Source organism: Protomyctophum parallelum, assembly GCF_964188405.1.
Source record: "Protomyctophum parallelum genome assembly, chromosome: 13".
Classification (NCBI taxonomy): Eukaryota; Metazoa; Chordata; class Actinopteri; order Myctophiformes; family Myctophidae; genus Protomyctophum; species Protomyctophum parallelum.
In genome coordinates this window covers 28,301,487-28,319,479 of record NC_139708.1, presented here as the reverse complement: position 1 = coordinate 28,319,479, position 17,993 = coordinate 28,301,487, and the positions used below count along the sequence as shown (strand labels likewise).

Below are 17,993 nucleotides of genomic sequence, written 5' to 3'. Positions count from 1 at the left end.
AAAAACAATAGAAACTTCTCTGTGTTTCATATAGTCTACCAAGATATGTGGCCAGAACAGCATAACTTTCGTCACCCCAGTCACCACAGTCGTAGTGTCATACGCACATGACGGAAATACGGACATGTTTCAGGTCGGTACAATCCATTGTTATGCATAACATCAGCAATTCATAACCTGTTGGCCGTGACAGTATTGCAACCGGTTTCACCAAATAATTGCCAGAGATAGTATTGGAAATATAACCAATAAATGAACCAATACATATGCCAATCATTTATAATATAGCATATACTACATTAATTGATCCAAGGTGGAACACAATTGATTGATTGATCATTAAAATATACATATTCTGCTAGGGTTTATACTGTAGTGAAATGCATTGTGTCGTTTGTCTATAACAGATAGGGAGGGCCACGGATAGCGAAATTGACTTTACGTTGGCCGACGCGCCGATTTCGGTCTCGCGGTACGCCTGCCGCATCATCTGCCAGAGGAGCCCGCCGTACACAGCACACATCTACGCTGCCGGCTTCAACTCTGACAAGAACATCTTCCTGGGTGTAAGTTATGAAATGTGACAAATGTCAAATTTAATTCTGTCTGACTGGGTTGCTGAAATGTTCATGCCCAGGGACTGTGATATCATGACATACGATTTAGTGTGTGTGTATTTTCTATTTGTTTGGTGAGAGGCCTGCTCTGGTAGAAACAACGCGAAAAACTATATTTCAAATTCAAATAGTTCAAATGTGACTATTATTATTTATTTTTTCATTTAAGTCCACAGTAGGTTGTGAAGTCTGTCAAAAATGATTCCCAGATACACAGAACAAATGTGTTAAGAAATACATTCACTAAACCTTTCCAAATTATCTATTATATGGCCATACTGTACAGAAAATGCACCCCTTTAATTGAATAGAAATCAACTTTGCCATGGGTTATGACATCAGCCAATGTCTCATTCTTTTCAACAATCTTTATAGTCATTCCACGCAAAATCTGATTTAAATCAAATGGATCTGTGGTGACTTAATTACCCTTATGCTCAAAGTTCCTATAGTAGAGGCACCAAGAAGGATCCTCATGCCCCCACCTATCTATGTTTCTAGTTTGGATTTTTGGCATTCATATGACCTCTAATATAAATATTTTGATGATCCAAAGAAAGAAAGTGGTCCAAAGTGAGTTTTACAATGTTTTATGAGACTATCAGACCTACAGGATTGCTGGCTCAAACTCCGGCAAGACTGTGGCAATCTCAAATTTAGAGGTAGACCAAAGATAATGTTTGATTCTAGACAACTTCACCTTTACAATGGGACTAACCTTGTCATTCTACCTTGTCGGGAATGGCGGTGGTTCTGAATGGCGGTGCGTAACCAAATAGCTGAATGAAGTTAGACAACATTTTGGCAAGGGTTAAACGTCAACCTTTTTCCAAATGGTCCCTTGAACTTTCACCTCAAAACCTCATGGGTTACATGAATACTTACTGTATACAATCTCATGCAGTTTTGAGCAAGAACCATGCTGTTTTTTGTATGCTGTACAAATGCATCTGTAGACCACTATAGTGCATCTGTAGACCACTACACTGTACTGAAGATTCTACCAAGCCATCGCGGTTGCTTAGTTTTAACCTATACAGTACTTGAGTTGATTTGAGATAGGCCTACAGTTCAGTGGTTTATACTTTAGATACAGTACAGTGGTCAATGTATGTGGTTTTTGCGACTTAAGGTCGCAGTTAACTATGTGTGGCCGGGTGAGTGACGACGAGTAGGGTGGGCGGCGTGTCTCTGGCGGCAACTTGAACTTCACTGTCGCCAGAAGGCAGCTAGAACAAACGCTTCGGCAAACGGCTGCAGCAAACACATGAGTGTGGCTCGAGAGAGAGAGAGAGAGAGAGATGCAACGAGAGAGAGAGAGAGAGTTGCGAGCAGTGTTTCAGTCCTAAAGTTATTGGGTGAGTAGTCTTAGGCTTAGCCTAAAGAGTAATTTGCTTCTGTGATGTCGCTAAGTTTGACATGCAGTATGGTTAGTTAACCAAGCGGTGAATTGGTTCCCCCGTAGGAACGGCAGCCAGTTCCAACAAGGGAAGGAGAGGAACCAGGGGTTTATCAGCTCACACTGCAAAGGTATTCCTTATGTTCCGGTTATTTGCAATGTTCTGTGGGGATAATGTTTGTATTGTAATTTCTAATTTGTTAACCCATTCTGGGCGGGAACCCCTTTTGGTGTTTTACCCCCTCAGGCCGGGAACCCATTTTTGGGTTCTGTACAGTATTAAAAAATAAGGCGTTTTTAGAATCGGCCTTAGGCCTAAATGGGTAATGAAGGCAACCTGTCGTGGTTTCCACAGAGTGACGCAATGAGTTCAGAGTGCCTGCCATTGTAGTTTGTGTGTGGCGTTCTTCACACTGAGGGTAGTGCAGTCATGTGCATGATTGTGTATGATTAATTCCAAATGCAACTAAAAGGTCATTTAAACGTGGTTATTTCTAGTGAGCAACGTTTGCTGTGTGAGAACCCACATCTGTGTTCATTGACGTGTGCTCAGCTGTAGCGGTTGGTGTCTTTGGTGAGTCCTTAGTTTATATATTGATAGCCCAGTTATATGTATTCATTTTGTATGGTAACAGGGGTTCATGGTGTATATTCATTGTGTTCATTTCAATTTCCTGTACAGATGTGATCACGAGTCACGAGTGGTCTGTAGGTTTTATTGGTAATAGGGAAAGATAATGTTCTTGTGTGATTTAATCTGTCTCCACTTTTATTGTTAACATTGGGATAAATTGTTCTATATTTAATATTTTGCATTTTCCAATAAATATTGTATATTTTAATAATAAGTTTGTCCGTCTAGTATGTACAGTATATCTATAGCCTCTGGTTTGCATTTCCCGTCAGTGTGTGTGTTGGCTGGTTAGTTGATTGGTCGGGGTGAGAGAGCACGTGACATCCTCCCCCAAGCGCCAGTGCTCGCCCAGCAATCTGCTGTCACCCAGGCGGATGCGTGCACTCGACCTCCCCCTTTAGGGCAAGGTCGCTTCTCGCCCTCAGGTAAAATGGTCTATATGGGCATACTGTATACTGCATCTAGAGACCACTGTACGGTGTATATATATATAAACCACTGTATATGCAGTTTATATATACAGTACTGTGGTCTCTAGATGCAGTGCAGTGGTCTCATGCAGCTATACAGTAGATGCAGTACAGTGGTATCATACAGCTATAGATACAGTAGCCTAAAGTGGGCTAGAATCAAATGGTATTTCTATATTTGGGTTACTTCTAAATTGGAGTGTGCCACAGTCTCCGAAAGACAGTCTTGCCGGCGTTCGGGCCAGCAATCCTGCAGGTCTCATAGTCTCATAAAACATTGAAAGAAAACACTTTGGACCACTTTTTTTTCTTGGGATCATCAAAATCTTTATATTAGATGGATGCCAAAAATCCAAACTAGAAATACAAATAAGGGGGGTCAATGTAAACCCCTCCTAGGGCCTCAACCAGGAATTTTGAGCATACGGGTAAAGTCACCACAAATGCTTTCATTTGGAGTTCATTTTAATAATATTTTGTGTGGAATGACTATAAAGATTGCTGAAAAGAATGAGCCATTGAGCCATTTAGCTCTTATCGTACGTCAAACCCGAGGGTGACCTAATGATGAGTGACATGGCTGCAGTGGGAACATTATGTCAATAGACTCTATGCACAGCAGCCATATTGGACATACATAGGCCTGATTCCTTACAGGTGTTACCAATGATTCTAATGAAGGCTCTGTTCCATTTAGTGCTGCACACATTTTCAGCATGTCACAATGTGATGTGTTGTGTGAGCTTTTAGATCTGCTACTTTTGAAAAGGTTTGGTACTTTTACTTTGTCATTACGTAATAGGCTACATATTTTGATGCCGATACTAACTCAAGTATAAGTTTTAATACAGGGAATGTACTTGTAACGTAGTAACTAGTTTACTAGGATTGCTGCTCAAATATTAGGATTCTTTCACCTCTCCCTTCCTCTCCCTGTAGCCGGATGCAGTAAAATGGGAGGCGAATGGACAGATGGACGGACTGACCACCAATGGCGTGCTGGTGATGCAGCCGCTCCCTGGCTTCACCCCTGGCCTGTGGAGGGAGATCTCGGTCTGCGGCGGCGTCTTCGCCCCCCGGGAAAACCCCAGCTCGAAACAATGCGGGAAGAGGGTGAGGACTATGGGATCCGCTCGTAATTGGTTTCAAATTACACCAGACGGCGGATTAGGATTAGGTGTGATTGCAAACACATTAAATATCGAGGATAAACCAAATAATTTGCCATTGTGGGATGAAGAAGTTGGTATTTGGCACACGATGAGGAAGGAGAAGGCATTATGACATAGCGTAAAGATCAATGCTGAACGTTACACATAACACTGCAGTGTACAGGATATAGTGAGAGAATGTTGTTCACACATACAGAGACTTGGTGCATCTATAGATAAATGTACAAAAACATCAATCAAATCATATATCTTTCCATCCAGGTGGGCAGCAAGCAGGAACTGCTGGACGGCACGCTGATCGACGTAGGCGTGACCTTCATGTGGCGCACGACCGAGAGACCCATCCATAATCTGGATGCCATGCTCAAGAATCTGCCCCGGTAAAAAGGCTTTTCCCCCTGTATGAGACCTCATGTGTTTCTTCAAATCACCCATCTCAACAAAACCTTTACAACAAACTTTACAAGTAAAGGGTTTTTTACTTTTTACCCTGTATGAATCCTCATGTGTGTCTTCAGATTATACATCTGAACAAAACCGTTGCCACAAACTGTACAAGTAAAAGCATTTCCTCTCCACCCCATGAGTACTCATGGGGTGAAGGGTACAAACTGTACAAGTAAAAGCATTTCCTCTTCACCCCATGAGTACTCATGGGGTGAAGGGTACAAACTGTACAAGTAAAAGCATTTCCTCTTCACCCCATGAGTACTCATGGGGTGAAGGGTACAAACTGTACAAGTAAAAGCATTTCCCCTTCACCCCATGAGTACTCATGGGGTGAAGGGTACAAACTGTACAAGTTGTCCCTAGCACTTCAGTCCTATTTAGGCAATCAAGATCCTGCTGAGATGCCACAGGTCTAATCAGCTCAAATTCGATTTGGCTTCATATGTCCTGAAATACAACTATTTCAGTTTTGATAACGACTTTAATGTACAGGTTTCTGGCACAGGTATGGGTTAATTTTCTTGCACCAAATTATGCTTAATCTCCCCATTCCTGTCAAACTACTGTAAATCTATCAATAAAAACAAAACATTAAAAAAATACACTCTACATGCTATAGCTGAGACAGTTGTTCAGATGTCAGTGTTCAAATTCCCTCCACCTCCCCGGCCTCCTCCTTGTGGCATTTAGTTCTGTAATGGGTGATTCTGTGATTATATGTGATTTATGGGTTGTACTATCATATGTATTATCTAGTTCTGTAATAGCCTGGGCACCATTCCATTTCGCGTATATGATCCGGTCGGGAGCGGATGATATGGTTACGTCATGTTGTAGTATTGTTTTGTAGTCAGCAGGCAGGAACAATCAAACGGAACTTCCTTTTCCCTCAAACCGATTTTTCTCAATAGCTGCAGGCTACGAGAGCTTTTATTGTTATTCTTACGGTTTGAGGGAAAAGGAAGTTCAGTTTGATTGTTCCTGCCTGCTGACTACAAAACAATACTACGACATGACGTAACCATATCATCCGCTCCAGACCGGTTCACACGACACTTTTGGAACAGAGACCAGGCTTTCCTCCGAGGTGGAAAGCCTGGTGAGGCGAGGTTAGTTCTGTAATGGGTGATTTGGTGATAATGTGCATGTATGTATGGATTGTGATATGTGATATCATATGTATCTACGTGGTATATGGCATACATTGAAAGTTGTTATGTTGTTCATGTAATGTCTTTATCTCATGCTCTGCTCTGGGGGTTTTGTGATCTCAGATTCTGTATGTTGTACAGGTAATCTGTAATAGCACATGAGTAGAGCCACACCACCAAACAAAATGCAATATATTTGCAATAAATGGTAATGGTCAATCCTGAGCTGAAGAGTCTTAATGAATTCATAAAACGTGTTCATATTGCAAGTGCAGATGTGTGCGGTAGTGATGTGCGGGCCGGCTTTTTGTAACAACCAGTTTTGCAACACCCATGTCCAATCCATTGCTTTTGAGAGAGAAAGGGTATAGGGGGGAGGGATGTGCAGGGGCTGGAACACACCCACATACGCTCGCTCTCTCTCTTTCCTCTATTACTCGCACTAAACATGGATGAAATTCACCGGAACACCTGCCTGTAGAAAAAAGGGTGTGTGTGTGTGTGTGTTAGGCTGCACGACAACACTGACACTTGGTTGTGAAAAGCAACAAAACGCTATTTCGTGCTCGGACAGGCAGACAGACCCAGCCAGCCAGGGACCCAGGGACACACATAGCTGTCGGCGGTCCGATTTGAACCTGTGAAGAGAAGTCACCATTCCTGTGAATTTATCATAGTCCAATAGGAATAGGGAATAGCAGTGGTGACCATACATTTTTCCCACAGAGATTTGAATATTTAATTATATGATATATCTATATTTCATAAATACTCTAGGTAGATAGATATCTTATATCTACTTGTCTGTTTCTACTTTCTATAAGATGCTATTTAAGTTGCTGTATTAAACAGTTGTTAGCAAGTAAAGTAATGGTCAGCTATCTACACCTTGTGGACACATACAAAACTACACCTTATTTTTTTTACCAACTTTCCAAAGCTGGGGAGGATCACCTGTTTATGACACATGACATCGAAAATGAATTACAATATACATTTAAATAAATTCAGCTGCACTGCAAGTTAGTTCAAATGTAATTCTTAGCATACAGTATTCACACTTACACTAGAACCACAACAGAAAAAAGGAGTAGGGGAGACCGGGGTGAGTAGTGCCATGGGGCAATTAGTGCCACCCCTGTTATCTAGAAAACCATAGAAGAAATTGATCATGTGACCACTTAAGTTTGATGAGGCATCCATCTCACTCAGCCTGCTGAAGAGGGAAGCACCTGGCTTGAGAGGTTAGCACATTTAAACTCAAAAAACTGTTTTTGGACCTCTAAAGTAAAATTTCTATGATAAAGGTTTTTTTTATTTCTTTATATGAACACTTGTAGACAACTTTGAAAACAATTCACACATGTTTTAGTGCACTAGTAAGCTACACTATGAGTCTATACAGTTAGCATGATGCTAGCTCAAAAAATCTAGGGAATGCTTTTTTTTCAAAAAGGTGGGCTTGGGGTGATTTGTGCCAAAGGGCCTGGGTTGAGTTGTGCCAGTGGCACAACTCACCCCAACCTATGTTTTTGTTTTTGTTTGTTTGTTTGTTTAACTATATACTACTTTATTGTATTTTATTGTTATTGTACATTGTATTCTTACATTTGATCACTAAAACTATGTGACATTCTTTTTTTTAGACTAAAATCCATCATGCCTCGCAAATACGAAAGGAAGACTGACAGGGTTTCAATTCCTCTCTCTCGCCCACCCCTTCGCTCTCCTAAAAACTTGGCAGCGATGCCTGGTGCCTCCTGCCCAGTCCTCCCCTCCTCCCCTCCTCCTGCCAAGTCCTCCCCTCCTCCTGCCCAGTCCTCCCCTCCCCTCTCCCCTCCTCCTGCCCAGTCCTCCCCTCCTCCTGCCCAGTCCTCCCCTCCCCTCTCCCCTCCCCTCCTCCTGCCCAGTCCTCCCTCCTCCCCTCCCCTCCTCCTGCCCAGTCCTCCCCTCCCCTCCCCTCCTCCTGCCCAGTCCTCCCCTCCTCCCCTCCCCTCCTCCTGCCCAGTCCTCCCCTCCCCTCCCCTCCTCCTGCCCAGTCCTCCCCTCTCCTCCCCTCCTCCCCTCCCCTCTCCCCTCCCCTCCTCCTGCCCAGTCCTCCCCTCCCCTCCTCCTGCCCAGTCCTCCCCTCTCCTCCCCTTCTCCTCCCCTCCCCTCTCCCCTCCTCCTGCCCAGTCCTCCCCTCCCCTTCTCCTGCCCAGTCCTCCCCTCTCCTCCCCTCCTTCCCTCCCCTCTCCCCTCCTCCTGCCCAGTCCTCCCCTCCTCCTGCCCAGTCCTCCCCTCCTCCTGCCCAGTCCTCCCCTCTCCTCCCCTCTCCCCTCCCCTCCTCCTGCCCAGTCCTCCCCTCCCCTCTCCCCTCCTCCTGCCCAGTCCTCCCCTCCCCTCTCCCCTCCCCTCCTCCTGCCCAGTCCTCCCCTCCTCCCCTCCTCCTGCCCAGTCCTCCCCTCCCCTCCTCCTGCCCAGTCCTCCCCTCCCCTACCCTCTCCCCTCCCCTCCTCCTGCCCAGTCCTCCCCTCTCCTCCCCTCCTCCCCTCCTCCTGCCCCAATTATCAATGGCACAATTTACCCCAGCGTATTCTCTCTAATGGCACATCTTACCCCACACCGGGGGTGAGTTGTGCCACGAAACCACTTTTCTTTCTGAAGCTATATTTCTTAAACAGTTTATTTAAGATTCAAAGTGATTGTTCTCAGGGATGCACAACGTTCTAAACTATATGTACATATTTTAGTTGGAGGCATTACTGTAATCCCCTTGCCTCAAAGTCACTTTAAGTAAAAAGTGGCACTACTCACCCCGGTCTCCCCTAGGCAAGGACTGTTTTATCCTTTTGATGACAGATACTTTATGTACAAATACAGTATGTTCATGAATATACTTTTTGACAATAAATGTCAGTCAGTCATTCAAACAATAAAGCCCTAGATGAAGATGCTGAGTCGGGAGAACAGTCCATTATCACGTTTTACTTAATCGTGGGGGAAACTGTACAGAGGAGGACCGATCTGTGTGTGTACATGCCAGTCAGTGGAAGGTTATTAGATTAAAATGTAGGCTTTGTTTGCTTGGAGCCTATATTATATTGTTTATTATAATGCACAGTGCACCATTTTGTGCACATTTAAGGCATGTTTCTGTTTAAACAACAGAATAAAAGATCCAACTGAGCCAGAATTGTAATTATTATACATAACAATAAATGGAAATAAACACTTTGTCCGTCTCATAATCTGAGGCATGCTTTCTGTTGGGCATTCGTCATTTTCCCCAACGAACCTAATTTAATTTCTAATCTAATCTAACATTACAGTTATGTGGGACTGCCACTCTAAAGTGTACATAAAATGCGCGTTTTAAAATCGAGCTTCATTGACAAACAATGCAGAAATTAATTCAGAAGTACATTTTGAGAGACAATCAGTTTCAATATTGTCACACTTTTGAAGTTGGCACGACATCATCAAATTCTAAACACAGCTGCAGCTGATATATGCCAAGAGCAAGAAGAACTGTACTACTAAACTGTAGTACTGTACTACTACTAGTACTACTGTACTACTGTACTACTGTAGTACTAAACCTACTACTAAAGCCTTCTAAAGACAGAACAATAATAGACACTGTCAGTGTATAGCCTACGCCGTACTGTGTATTTAACAGAGCAACACCATGCAACCTCAACACAAAAGTACAATGAAAATGTAAATCTTATATTTGATGTGGGCTACTACAATAGCGCGTTCACTGGAATCACATGACATGTTATAACTTATATTTGTCCTAGCCCAAATATTTAGACTCTCGTAGATTCTGACGAGAGAGATTCGTCAGAATCGAAAGAAAAAAAAACCTCTACGAGAGTCTAAATATTTGGGCTATATTTGTCCCTCCTCTCTTCCTATAACAACGCGCGGTCATATTGAGATCGCTATCTTCATCTTGCTTTGGCACAACACAGTCGTACAAATCTACCTGCGACCAGGTCAGTATATCATCAAATTGGATTCGCATGTTTTCTGTCAATCGAATCGAGTGAGGTAGAATGAAAAAAATGTGTTTGTATTTTCCCCAACAACCCACTGCAACTTTGTAGTTAGCTACTGTGGCTAACGTTAGCTTCATGTTCGTCCTGATCTAAACAAACATTTTATAGACTGGGACCGATCCGGTCTGGGTCTATACCGGACACGGAAACGTTTCTTGCATGTATGTGTGCGTGCTAAGGGACCGGATACAGAAGGCGGGCTCTAGACCGGATCACACTAGTTGATTCGCATTATAATTTAGAAACTTACTGCGGCAAAGGCTGGTGGAATGAATTTACCGTGAACTAAAACATTATAACAATGAGTGACGTTATATTTATCATCATAACGGGACCAATTGGAGTTGGTGCGTTCTAATAACAACTATTGTCTGCCGTAAGCTGGATCACGGCGATAACGTTAACCATGAGAAAAAGCAAAACAAGTTTCAACTTTTTTTGTTACGGCTATTTATTAATTTATAAAACTAACATTACAATTGTTCGTTTATTACATTATATCTCCATTGTTTGACCATAGAATAATTGTAAAATTGACTGTGTTTAAAATGTTTGTCTGTGCAGAATGAAGAAGAGAAGGAGGTCCCCAGGTCCATCTCCTCCTCATGGAGACAGTGGTACAGAGAATGAGATGATGAGCTTTTCCAGATCAGAGGTAGTGTGTGTGTGTCACTGTGTGTGTGTGTGTGTGTGTGTGAGAGAGAGAGAGAGAGCAAACAAGTATTACTAGCCGCTTATGCCCATTCTGTATGTAGTACTGTTCATGTCTGGTTTTACATGTGCATGTTCATTCAATTTTTGTTACAATATTTATTCTCGAGAGACATTGAGGTTTCCCTCATTTGCAGTGCCGTCGAGAACATAATACAGTATTTTCAAAGCAATAAACAAAAACAACAAAACACTGAACAGCAACATTTCCTCATTTTGATCTAATGCATGATCTAATGCATTTAGATGAATTGAACAATGTGGACCCTGTTGTAAACAAGTGTAATGCTTAATTGGTTCGTCCACTCACAGTTAACAGTCTTTGTATTGAGTTTGTGCTTGAAATGTACTGTAAATTCTGCAAACTGTTAATAAATATTTCAATCAATAAATCAATCAATGTTTAAAAACTGTTGCAGACACTTGGGGTAAGTCTGCAATCCAAGATTTAAATTGACTGTATGTAATGGGAGAACAGATCTTTAATTTAAGCTGCAAGTCATTCCACGTGTTTGGGGCACTAAAACAAAAGGCTGTTTTCCCCAGCTCTGTGTTTACATTTGGGACCTTTAGTGTGACCTTTAGTGACTGGAGCGTGTCCTATAATGTTACAGGATCAATTGCTTTAAAAATAAATGGATACCAATGTTTATTTCGCCTGTCGGCCAAGGAAGGCCAGCCCACTCTGTCATATAGGACGCATAGGACATGTGCATGTGAATTACATATGAAATTACATTTGTGATTTAATTTTACTGTGCGTGTGCAGTGCATTTATGCATATTGTATGTGTCACCACTCACCAGGTGGAGAAGATGATCGATGAGGCAGTCATCAGTACAGGGTTTGATCGTGAAGAACGCTATGAAGTTGCCCTGTACAAACTAGAGGTGTGTGATTGTGTATTTGTACCTTTGTGTGGTTGAGTAACTTACGTTACAGAGTTGGCTAGCTAAGCAGAGTGAGTATGGTTATGTATACAGTGTGTCACTGTGGACCTCATGTTTTTGTATTGTCTTGGTGTGCCTGCCAAGGAGAGCAGCATGACGCATGTGGAAACATGGGAGTGGATGGTAACGTTTTAAGTATACGTATATGTTGGTTCAATTCATCCAACCCGGCCGGAATACGATTGTTTATCAAAATCCAATTGAATTTGATTGTTAAAATAAACATGTTCAGAGTACGCAATGATTGGCTACTAAAGTGGTGAGATCGGAGGGCCGTGAACCAAGATTTTAGAAAAGGTTGGGGACCACAGTTTTGAATAATTAAATGAAATTCTGTGAAGAAAACTGATTCTATGACAAATTTTTCTAACCTTACTTTGCGTTCTTCTCTCTCCCCCTATACCCTTCCCTTTGTTAGGACCACATTAAGAAGGTGAAGAGGAGGGGGGAAGCAGCTTTTGCATATATTAGGAAGCTGGGAATCAGCAGCGCTCAAGTCAAACAGGACAAGGTAGGTCACGTGCACATCATATCATATGTTGGCAATAACCATGGATCGGTGTGATACAGTATGAACAACTCAGTAGGGATGTGAACGACTCCGTATTTTGCGTTGACGTGTCAACACATAGCAGTTTGTCTGCTTACAAACAGGTTTGTAAGCAGACTTGTCCTGTCTTACAGAGTGAGTTGCCATCTCCAATCTCCAAGTTGGGCAACTGCAGGTATGTTTATTCTCAGTTCTTTGTGAGAGACCTTGTGTATATGTAAGGTCAACTAATGACTCCTGAAAATGACTGTTGTGAGATTATTATTATGTATTTATTTATTTTCATTATCATCTTTTATTAGCAATTGATCAATTGGTGCAAGCAAGTTTGTACTCACTCACTCACTCACTCACTCACTCACTCACTCACTCACTCACTCTCACACACACACACACACACACACACACTCTCTCATTTTTACTCGGTTAGTCATCCATTCATGAAACAATACTCAGGCAGCGTGCAAAGGCACAAATTAATGTAGTGTGATATTTTCATCAGCAGGCCAGACTCGGAGGATCAAACCATGAACATGGATTTAATTGGTAAGGGCCCTATTTATGTGTATTTTATTTGTGCCCACAGGCCCACACACAACACGCATTGTTAGGAACACAGTATGTTCCTGTTTTACCCCATTTCTTCTCAGTGAACAGTATATCTTATTTCTTTCAGACAAACACGGAAAGAGCATAGATGACAAAGGAGCGATCTTGAAGAAAATGGTAAACGCAATCAATCATTCATTCATACATTCACTCTTTTGATCTCTCAATCAGAACATTGGCCCACATAATTCATTTGACATTTTCATTATTATTTTTGCCAGGCTATTTTGGTTTATGATAAGATAATCATGTAATGTGACTAGCTATATCATTTATAAGGCGCCAATTTTATTGTATATTTGTATAGAAGCTTGCAGCACACTTGTAGGGTCTCTCTTATCTTATTTACAATACAAATAAGGGGTTTCCAGATATTTACGTCTGGAGTCTGTGCACAGTGCACTTCTTTCACCTGTGATCACATGCAAGCTCACCTTTTGTGAATCCTTCTGGTCACACACAGTTCAGTACAGCAACATAGTCCTGTCTTCCCAATGTGCACCACCGATAAGCTTTAAGATGCTGCAATTACTGCAGGTGGTGACGGGGACAGTAAGTATGAGCTTTATTAGTGTAAGGCTGAACAGTTCATAGGGAGAATGGAACAGTAGGGGGAGCAAGAGAGCAAAGAGAAAGTTTGGTGGGCAGAGATTCATTGTTCTTTTGCCGTGACTGTACCACGTTGATTTGACTGTGTACAAGTTTGTTCTAAACTGACGTCTCGTTCTTGTGATGGCACCCAAGTGTTATACTAGTTTGGTCAGAGTCGGAGTCAACATGGTTCTGAAATGCTCCCTGGTCGTTTTTCAGAAAGTGCACAATATCTTGAAAAGTACTCCTCAAGACTAGAATTCCTGCCGTGCTCTCGCCCTTAGCGGTTGATTTGACTTGATTGCGCAGTGCACATATATAACCTATTTCCAATCACATTACCAGTGTGGACCATGCCATGCCAGTGTGGACCATGCCATGCCACGCCATTTATGCGAGACTGCTGTTGGGTGGAGATTGCGATCAAGTGAAAGTAAATTTGGTCACGCCCGTAGGCGCATATGAGCAGCCATGGAATTTCCGCCTATGGGATAGAATAGATGATTGAAACAAAGCAATTGAGCTGGTGCATCAGGTCTAATGTAATTACATTACCAGAGCACCAGAGTTGTGAAGAACTCTCCATTATTAACAGAACGTTTTCTTTGATACTCTCCCCAGGTAAACATACAAAACTCTGTGCATGCAATGCAAGTAGATGCTGAAGGTAAGGTGTCTTCTTTGTATATGTTCTTTGTACACTGCCAACTGATGTTGCACTTATGGGCCAGTTATCTATTGCCTCCCTTACAATCACTGTTATATAATTCTCTATTCTTGTTTTCCTCCCTCCTGTTTTCCAAAGCCATGAAGAGTATCATACGTAAAGTGAAGGAAGAGCCTCTCTCGCCTACAAAAGAGTCCCCCCTTCATCATACTCCCCATTCTCTGCAGAGCAAAGTAGGATCCAGTTCTGTAAGTGACACTTGATAAACACAGAAAGGTTTTGTACATTAGCCCCTACATCGTCCAAAATGGGAAAATAAAGTTGTATTGATTCCCGAGGGGAAATTGGCTTGTTATAGTGGCTAGTAACGGCTTGTCAACTTAAGTCAGCCGTTTACACCACTAGGATGGCTCAAAGTAAACCTGAGCCTGAATAATGGGCAAACAATGTTATTGAATTATTTTATAGGCTAGAACTAGCCTATAAAGAGCGTTTCTTTCTTCTCCTGTAATGTGTTGTTTTCCAGGGTTTTTATATCATCTCGCTGTCTTTTTACCTTTAACATTAAGCCTAATCTTGGGCAATACTATCAAACTATATAAAGTGTTGGCGCAAGAGTCGACACACCCAAAGCATAAATTAACCTTGAGTCACAGAGTTGCCATTTTCACCTACCTCCATCCATTCTTCACCTACCTCCATCCATTCTTCAATTTTCACCTCCCTCCATCCATTCTTCATTTTCACCTCCCTCCATCCATTCTTCATTTTCACCTCCCTCCATCCATTCTTCATTCATTCCATTTTCACCTACCTCCATCCATTCTTCTGTTTGTTCTTATATCCAGAATTGGATAAAGAAAGAAAAGGTGTCTCCTGGACATTCACCGACCCATGAGAAGATGCAGGTTGAGGACGAGGATTGCAAAACTCTCAGGAATCAAGTGCAGCAACATCCTGTTTCCGAAGACCCAGACTCTCATATGGTACTGCACGCACGCATAAACGCATGCACGTGTCTGACACAGCAACGCCAAACTAAATGTCTCTCCATCTCTATCTCAGTCTGTGTCGAGTGTGCGTACATGCATCTGCATGCCGGCGTCTTAGGTATGCTGTTTCTCTGTATCTCTCAGTCTCTCCCTTTATGTATGGTACACATGTAAGCAGGTTGCATGTGTGTTGCACTGCGTGGAACACATGAGAAAATATTAAATATTCTGATCACTGATCTGTGATTAGCCACGGACAGAAGGAAAACACACAGGCAGGAGCAACCACAATAACTCTGGCCCTAGCCTGGCAGAGATAACAAAACTAGGGATATCAAACGATTTTTTTTTATCAGATTAATCACAACTTCAAAATGTATTCATCATGATCACCATTCAAATGTCCAAAATATGCCATGTTTTTCTGTATATTATTGTATATTATGGAAAGAAGGCGGATATACAGTATACATTTAACGTATGTATGTATGTTTACATTCTATATATAACAAAGATAGTGTGGCAGGACTTACCTCTCTGCCTGTCACCCCGTTGTCGTGCTATGGAAATTGTGCAGCCTTTTATGGCAATAACCAACCTGTGTTTTTTCCTCATCCAGATAGTGTGGATAGAGTGGTCCAAGCATTGATTAATTGCGTTAACATTTTTAATCTGTTTTAATTTCACAATTTAATTAACTCTGTTAACTGAGTTATTTTCACAGCCCTAAACAAAACATCAACAACCACAACACATTTTGTATTATCAGTGCTGCGGAGTCACACACACACTATCACCCATGAAAATGCCTTGTATCTCTGATTTATATTTTCTTACCCTGTGTCTCATCCATTCTGGGCTTGTGCTCTTATTGTCACAGGATGACTGCAACTACCCTCCTTTCCCCCCAACACCGTTTCCATTGGAGTTTGATATTGGGGCAGCCTCCTACAACATCCCCCAGGCACCCACCATACAGCTGGCCAGAATCAAGCATCCCCCTGGCCTCTCTGTGCTCTGGAACATGGAGAAGGACCCATCAGCTCCCCCAATGGACCTCTACAGGTATGACAATGGCACAGACACGGGCTCAGGAGGTAGAGTGGCCGCTTGGGACGATCCCATTGATTTAAGGTTAGGTTTAGTAAATGTTGCTTGTTTCTTTGTGTTGCCCCATATAGCCTTATTTTCTTTAATTAAGAGCCAACACAGAGCAATATTTCCCACCACGGACTCGTAGTAGTTTTCCCTAATTCTCTCCCCCATCTCCATCTTTACCTCCCTTGTCCACTTCTATCTTTATTTTATACATTTTATGGAGGGAAAGACAGGAAATGGGGAGGGGGGGAAGACATGCAGTAAAGGCCGTCTGGATCGGGAGTCGAACCCGTGGCACACTGCCAGACTGGATTACCACCCAAGGTGCCTGGACCGCTGAGCCATGGCCCAGGCCGTCCACATCTATCTTAAAACTATTTCTTCTCTCTCCCCTCTGCAGTGTCTACATGACGGTAGAGGATGCGAAGGGTAGCGGCGTCTTCAAGGACTGGAAATCCCTGGGCGAGGTGAAAGCCAGAGAGCTGCCCATGTGTGTGTTGGTCAACAAGTATAGACCTGAATACAAGGTGTGTTTCACTGTGGTGGGTAAAGACACTTTTGGACGCTACGGAAACTACAGCAAAGTTGCAACCGCAACACCTCCGGCGGCGGCTACCTAAATTTGTCGTTCTCGAACCTTTTCCGTGCCAAGGACCCCCAGCAGAGAAGATTTGTGTGAAATCATTTCAAGTTTTTCAACATACAATTTTTCTAAACATTTTCAAAATTACCAGATGTACAAGCTTGCAGCTTGCATGGCTATTTTTAAATAGCAATTTTTGACCCCCTGGAACCCCTCCAAGGACCTCTTGGGGGTCCCCGGACTCCACTTTGAGGACCAATTATAAATAATAAATGTATACTGTAAATGTGTTTAGATCTTTATACATCTATGTACTCTGTCTCTCCCCTTTCCTTTGCAACCCCTTCTATTCCTACCATTTGTTTCTTGCTTTCTTCTCATCTGGATGACTTATGCCCAATGTAATATTACTTTAGTCTGTCCAGTGTGTTTGTGTAATGTATTCTTTGATTTTGTACTATTTTTGTACATCATTACACCAGCTCATTTATCTGAAATAAAATTCTGTCTGATTTACTTGTTAACTTATGCGCCGCTCTGTCCTCCATGCCATTGTGCTAGGATGTGGTTCTAAAAGGCATACTGTGTTCTGGATGTGGTTCTAAAAGGCATACTGTGTTCTGGATGTGGTTCTAAAAGGCATACTGTGTTCTGCGCAGGCCTACGTGTTCACTAAAAATCTAATTGCAATGAAAAGGTTATTCATCATTCTAGTATGTATTTGTGTTTGACTCGTATCAAGGAAAGATTTTCTGAGATGTTGATATTGCTACCTTCTTTTAAAATCTGTGGTGCTGGCTTATGTTTAATCCATGTCAGAAAAACTACATCAAAAGAGTGACTTGTAAAAACATTTGGCAACTTAACACATTGTACATCAATAGGAAGCATTGCACAGCATTACAAAGCCAACCTTTCTGAAATACTTCAAATATTTATTCAAATTAAAAAAAAGTCCACAAATGATCACAGGATTTTTATTGAATGTGAAGGTGGCGACAAACTGACGATTGAGCCTATTACACACAGTATGGCAGTCCCCAGTACCTCCCTCTTCACATTCAATAGATCCCGTGATCTTTTGTGTCCAGATATCATTTCCTGGGGTCTAGTAGGACTGTAGGACCATAGTAAATAAAGTCAGTTAAAAAAAAACATTTATTTAGCATGTTGCCCCCTGTCAAAAAAAATCACAAAGTGCAAATCTTAATTTCTCTAATAATAAACTAAAACATGAACCTTGGTTTTTTAGCTTTCATTTAGCACAACTTACCTTACAGAGTCGGTCAAGAGTCAATGAAAC

General features: G+C 42.1%; 2 protein-coding genes across 4 annotated transcripts in view; both read left to right on the top strand.

The window, feature by feature from the left end:
* Positions 1-4,861, top strand: part of LOC310869338 (E3 ubiquitin-protein ligase pellino homolog 1-like) — a 7,424-nt gene extending 2,563 nt beyond the window's left edge. For both annotated transcript variants that reach the window (XM_083780012.1, XM_083780011.1), the window contains exons 5-8: positions 35-133; positions 408-566; positions 4,060-4,233; positions 4,554-4,861. In XM_083780012.1, coding sequence (XP_083636138.1) covers positions 35-133; positions 408-566; positions 4,060-4,233; positions 4,554-4,676 — 555 coding nt within the window. In that variant the 3' untranslated portion in view covers positions 4,677-4,861. The remainder of the gene's footprint in view (positions 1-34; positions 134-407; positions 567-4,059; positions 4,234-4,553) is intronic.
* Positions 4,862-9,783: 4,922 nt separating this feature from the next.
* LOC310869899 (uncharacterized protein) lies at positions 9,784-17,206 on the top strand. Of its 2 annotated transcripts, none has more exons than XM_083780877.1 (12): positions 9,784-9,876; positions 10,504-10,594; positions 11,457-11,540; positions 12,019-12,111; positions 12,285-12,325; positions 12,656-12,696; positions 12,827-12,876; positions 13,972-14,017; positions 14,156-14,265; positions 14,866-15,003; positions 15,890-16,074; positions 16,508-17,206. In XM_083780877.1, exons 2-12 carry the CDS (start codon positions 10,505-10,507, stop codon positions 16,725-16,727), a joined length of 1,098 nt encoding a protein of 365 aa, XP_083637003.1. In that variant the 5' UTR covers positions 9,784-9,876; position 10,504; the 3' UTR covers positions 16,728-17,206. The 2 variants fall into 2 exon arrangements, with proteins under 2 accessions (XP_083637003.1, XP_083637002.1); XM_083780876.1 differs by having other exon boundaries at positions 12,653-12,696.
* The last annotated feature ends 787 nt before the right edge of the window (positions 17,207-17,993 follow it).